Source organism: Diachasma alloeum, unplaced genomic scaffold, assembly GCF_001412515.2.
Source record: "Diachasma alloeum isolate Michigan unplaced genomic scaffold, Dall2.0 Dall_scaffold_00270, whole genome shotgun sequence".
Classification (NCBI taxonomy): domain Eukaryota; kingdom Metazoa; phylum Arthropoda; class Insecta; order Hymenoptera; family Braconidae; genus Diachasma; species Diachasma alloeum.
In genome coordinates this window covers 788,997-795,206 of record NW_021680409.1, presented here as the reverse complement: position 1 = coordinate 795,206, position 6,210 = coordinate 788,997, and the positions used below count along the sequence as shown (strand labels likewise).

The 6,210-nt window shown below is 39.2% G+C and overlaps 1 protein-coding gene across 1 annotated transcript in view; it reads right to left on the bottom strand.

The window, feature by feature from the left end:
• LOC107037770 overlaps nucleotides 1–1,309 on the bottom strand; it is a 7,403-nt gene extending 6,094 nt beyond the window's left edge. The window contains exons 1-2 of the mRNA XM_015256509.1: nucleotides 752–1,309; nucleotides 625–669 (exon numbers count right to left, since the gene is read on the bottom strand). Coding sequence (XP_015111995.1) covers nucleotides 625–669; nucleotides 752–1,182 — 476 coding nt within the window. The 5' untranslated portion in view covers nucleotides 1,183–1,309. The remainder of the gene's footprint in view (nucleotides 1–624; nucleotides 670–751) is intronic.
• Nucleotides 1,310–6,210: the final 4,901 nt, after the last annotated feature.

Sequence of the window (6,210 nt, the reverse complement as noted above, 5' to 3'; positions counted from 1 at the left end):
GCTTTTTCAATATTAAGATTTTTTAAATTGGTTTCCATTTTAGTCCCACGAGTACCGCGGTTAAGCGTTTTCACCTGGTGCATTGCCGCGATTGCCCAGGGCTTGGCTTGTCTCGGGTGGGTTACACCCAAGACTACTCTCAGAGGTCGCCCAGGTTTCTGAGAGGCACCGTTAGCGACACAGCTCCCCCTGTGCCACGCATCCTTAGGCACGGTATGGCCGAGGCCATGGCTTACGCCGCTCACACACATGGATTGGGTGGACTCCTCTTAGCGACCGCGGGCAGCGGTAGTCCTTAAGACCTCCACCGCCCGCGACCGAGCCCCCTCACTACGACAAAGTGGGAACCCAGTAGAGGGGGAACGGAATGTAACTTCAAAGGGAAATCTGTTTCGGTGAATTGCAATGTGAATAGAGGAAGGTAATGGTCGAATCGTCAGAGTAAAATCATGATAAAAACCTCTCCAGTTCAACCCATACAATTCATCGTGTCGGATTTGATCCGTATAACTCCTCTAACAATTTTACTGAAAATTATGTTTGGGTAATGATAGAGTGAGGTAATGAGGCAAATTTTGTCTCACTCTTCACCATGGTATACCGTACATATGTATAACTACTCACTTCAAGTGTTGTTCCAGCGAAATCATCTTCCTCCCCAGCCAACGTCTTGAATAAAAGAATTAATTAGCTTCTCAAATCTATTTAACGATGCATACATCCTTATATAGGATATAATTTATACACTCACGCATATGGGGGGGCATCAATGAACTCGGCAGGAAGGGGATGCCTCGCTTGGTCAGCCAGGGCCTCCAGATTTGGGACCGCAGGTCTCACCGGTTGCGGTTGTACCAGCGCCTCGCCTTCATCTCCTCTCCTCACTACTCTTCCCGCTTGTCTTCCTACTGCTTCCAGCACCCTTCTCTCTGCTTCTTCCTCCCTCCTCCTCTCCACTGCCTCATCCACTCTCCTCCTCTCCTCTGTTTCCTCCATCCTCCTCCTTCGCACTGCTTTTTCCACCCTTTTCCTCTCTGCTTCTACCAGCCTCTTCCTCTCTGCCTCGACTTCCCTTTTCCTCTTCGCTTCCTCTACCCTCCTCCTATCTGCTTCTTCCCTTTCCCCCTTGGCAAATTCTGCTCTGGCTTCTGCGTCTTGGTGGGTTTTCTTCGCCTCCTCCATTGCGATCCTGGTTGCCTCTAGTCTACGTACCTCTTCTTTCGCAACTTCGGACCTTCTCCTCAGCACCTCCGCCTTTCTGTCTGCCTCTCTCTCTATCCTCGTATTTTCCGCTATTGCGAGCTCAACAGCAGCAGCAGTAGTAGCAGTAGCAGGCGCGTCGGGGGGATCGTTCGGCGCGTTGAGAACATTCAACACATTCGGCGCGTCTGGAGTATCATTTGGCGCATCCGGCGCGTTCGGGAAATTCAAATCGTTCAAGGGATTTAGCGCGTGTTCGACGTTCAAATCTTCTGGCGGGTTTTGTGCGTGTGGACGAATATGCAGTTCATTCTCTGCGTTTTCATCCATGTCGACATCTTGACGCGATGAATCAGCTATGGAAGTGGATGGATCCGGAGCAATTGAATTAGAAACGGTTAGATACCCGTGCACATGAGAAAGTACACGTTCACGACGCGCTGCTTCTTCTAGTTTGTACAGCCGACGACGGTATTCACGACTGAGCTTATGTTCAGGCTTCCGAGTACGCTTAACACTGAGTCGATACATTACAACCTGGATAAGAAGCAGTGACAAAAAGAATAGATTCCGTCGGAAGTACCGGGAAAAGATAGAAAAGAGAATGTGTTTGATTATAAATCTGAGCTCGTGATTTGTTATTGACAACAAAAATTAAGGTAATAGTATGATCTTTGAGCTCGGATGAAGTCTCTGAAGTTTCCTTCCGATATTTCGTCCCTCGTCAGCAGTCCAAAATCTGTCGGAAAAGAGAGTTGTATTAAGAGAGTGCGGCCATTTACACCGGGACTCAAAGTCCGGCTTAGTTTAAGTCTAGTGCTGCGTAAGTTCAGATCATTTTCACGTTTTCACCAAGACTTCGACGAAAGTGGACATAAACTTAGCCTCACTTGAAGTTTATGTCCACTATGATGATGTGTCTGTCGATCTGTCGATGTTTGGTTGTTCATGATGTCATGATTATTGCAAATTCATACTGTCTGGCCCATGCTATTTGGAACATTTCGTCGCTTCCAGTGAATTTTTTCGAAATACTCCGAGATCAAAAGGAGATGGCAGAATTTTTATAAAGACATTTCTCATAGTGTTCATTTTGCTCTACAAAAAAGGTCTTTACAATATTTCCCCTACAGCCCCTAAATTTGAAGATAGTTATCAAAAATCCACCCGGAAGTAAACTGATCGTTTTCTCCCCAGCCCGTAGTGAATTTTGCAATCCGAAAAATCTCTCCATAGAAACATCTAATTGACCATTCAATTAGTGAATACAATTCCCGCACAAATCGACTAGAATAATTACTCTATTCATTTTTATTTTACCCCTAGTTCGCACGTATGAAAAAATTCAATGGAAAGCCTAGCGAATTCGATAGAGAATTCTATTGAATTCCATAGGAATTCTATGGGGTTTCTATAGGGTCTCTATTGGAATTCTATTGGAACATTCTATTCGTTTTTTGCGCTGATTCTATTGCACATTTACTAGGAAAAACTCAATAGATTTCGAATTCCTGTTTGAATTTTTCTCTTGAGATTTTTTCATTAAAATTATTGGGCATCAATTTTCTCAAAACAAAATAGAGCGGAAAAAGCTTGGAAAATCTGTGCCCAATAATTGTAATAGAAATAATCTCAAGACATAAATTCCAACAGAAATTCAAAATCTGTGGGGTTTTGCCTATGAAATATGCAATAGAATCAGCGCAAAAAAAACGAATAGAATTTTCCAATAGAATTCCAATAGGGATCCTATAGAATTCCTATAGAATTTCAATAGGTTTTCTAGCGAATTCGCTAGGTTTTCTACTAAAGGTTTTCATGTGTGTCCATTCTTCCTGACAGACCTGCCTGCAGCCAATGTCTCATGTCGTTGTTCCTAACCTCATGACTAATTACCAGCATTACACATAACGAAATCGATTATTTCCCGGCCCTAATGAACAATATCCTCGTAAATTAAGATGCATTATTTGTTTTAATATGAATATGTAAATATTTCACCACAAAAATGTCGTTGAGATTCTATGACAGTTGCCGGTATTTGTTTACATCAACAAAATGAGAATTAATTGGTACCTGAACACAACAAATGAGCAAAAATCATGAGTTATTCGTTAGAGGATTGAATGAGATGATGAAATCGATCAAAAACACTGATTATAATACTTAAATTGTTAATAAATCACTGATCTGTCGAGGACGGTTACAAGGAGTTTCTCGGTCGCCCACCGACAATGAAGACTTTTAGGACTTAATGAACAATGAAACTTACCTGTAAATAGACTTTGAAGATTCCTCTTTCCTCCCACTATTTCACTACGTCTGAAAATAAGAACTTCTGTCCAAAAAACTTCCAAAACAGAACAAATTAACACACGTCTGGCTCACTGGAATGCTCGGAAAAGAAGGAAGTTACGTGGACGCCATGATTGTTATTTCGGCGCCAGTCATGGGTTGCAGGCGCGGGATATTCGTAATTAAAAAGAGTCGTTCCATCAAATCAAGTAATTGAATAATGCAATGTAAAATCCGACGCATTCGCTCGAAAATTCAATTGGGAATCTATTATAATTATGATAATCATATGGAAAGTCCAGTTTAAGCCATTTCAAATTTCCGGTGTTTAGCGATTCCAATTTATATATTTGATAGAAGAAAAGTAAATAGAGTTTGATTATTCTATATGAATAACTAAATGAATTGTGATTCTCATATATAACTTATCCTGTTACAATTTTTTCAATGATAATTATCAGGTATGAGTTTTCCCACTTTTTTCCAATTCGCAATTGAGAAACCAGGTCAAAAACTGGAAAAGTGTTGCTCAAGAATTTTACTTTAAAGGATCCCAAAAGAATACATATAGAAAAATTACCATTTTTCACATAAAAACAAATATCACTCATTTTTTTCCATTTATCCAATACAAGTCAAACAATCGCGGCGAAAAAAAGGAAAATTTGCCAAAGAACACGTATGATAAATTCAATAGAAAACCTAGCGAATTAGCTGGGAAATTCTATTGGAATTCTATAGAGATTCTATGGAGTTTCTACAGGATCTCTATTTGAATACTATTGCAAAATTCTATCCGTTTTTTGCGCTGATTCTGTTGCATATTTCACAGGAAAAACTCAAAAGATTAAGAATTTCTGTTTGAATTTTTCTCTTGACATTTTGTCTATTAAAATTATTGGGCACACATTTTCCAAGTTTTTTACGCTGTATTTTGTTTTGTTTTGCATTACAGAAACTGAGTGGAAAAAAATTGGAAAATTCATGCCCAATAATTTCGATAGAAAAAACTTAGAGAAAAGTTCAAATAGAAATTCGAAATCTATTGAGTTTTTCCTATGAAATATGCAATAGAATCACCGCAAAAAACGAATAGAATTTTCCAATAGAATTCCAATAGAAATACTATAGAAACCTCATAGAACTCCTATGGAATTTTAATAGAATTTTCCAGCGAATTCACTAGGCTTTCTATTGAATTTTTTCATACGTGAAATCGATAATAACTTGATAAAATAATCAGGCATTATATATGGGCAATATATATGTTCAATTTCCGATTTCCTTACTATAAATTCTAGGCTTCCGGAGCGGTTTTCTAACTCACTAATCATGTTTATTTTTTTCATTCATTAATTCATTTTTTTCCATACATTAATACTTCAGCCTGAAAATCCATCGAGTACGGCGTACTTGTATTATACGAGTACTATATTCGTACTGGATACTTGTACACCGTACCAGTTCATACCAGTACAGCGTACTGGTATCATACTAACATTATTCTCGCATTCGATCCTTGAATTTGGTGTTACTGACAGTACGACGTACTGGTATCTACCAGTGTATTATTTTCGTAGAGAGATACGCTTCCATCTGGTGGTAGACGATGTAATTAGTATAATACTGGTACGTCATACCGCTCTAAAACGATTAGTACGCTGTGCTATCTGGGTAATAAGTTGATTATGTTGTTACGTTCCAAGCTGGTTCTCCGTTGAACAGATGGCAGGTCCAATGCCCGTGGAGCGCTAAAGCACTCTGCTGCACAAGTGCGGGAATTTTCGAATAAAAATAATTGAACACGAACACCAATTTAATTAGATAATCCAATCGAAACGTTTATATTTACTTTTCAAAACTTAGAAGATATTTTACAACAACACTTTGGGTTTTTAAAACTTGAGAAGACGATAACAATTTCTCTCGAACTTCTCGTATCCACGTATGGGGTGGATCTGCCCTTACTCTCACTCTAAAAATTAGTCTAAGTGTCGAAGACGAAGGGCTCATCCCACAGAAAAGAGTAGGGGACCAATCGTGGCCTTGAATCCAGTGAACAGTGTTGGTCTAACACCCCCGCGATCGCTCGAGCTGGCCCAGCCCCAACTCTCGAGTCTACGTGACTTGAACAAAGGGCCTTACATGTGGTTTTTCGAGAGAGACAGAAAATGCTTGAATTTCACCCGGGGAAAATAAACTGTCTCCAGGAAAAGGTTTTACGACTCGAACGGTTTAATGTCAAGCTAGAATTGCACTCGAAAACTCTATATAAAAAAAACAATACAAAGGATCTTTTATTTTTGGATGGCCAGAGCTACGTCGAGAGACTCTTTAGATTTATTACTCGTTTCCTGTTTACGAGTTTTTCGAACTTACTTTCCAAAATTCTATATTTTCTTGTATCCAAAACCGTGGGAATATTTCAACTAGCTTAAAAATAATATTGGATTTATAAAATAATGGTAGTCATAGGGACTCTATATGGTAACTAGTGGTTTACGCGACAATGTCAAGAGCCTGATAAGGCTGAAATGTTTCAGGGAAATGTCGTATTATGACAATTTGATCAACGTCGTAATTTGTTTCTCCAATATCCCTTCACCTACTACTCAATTAGTAGTAAAATGAAGATGAACTTATTCATGAAAAAAATGTAAACTATTTATTTTTAATTTATAAAGGATGATCATCATCTTCGTCAGCAGAACAAGC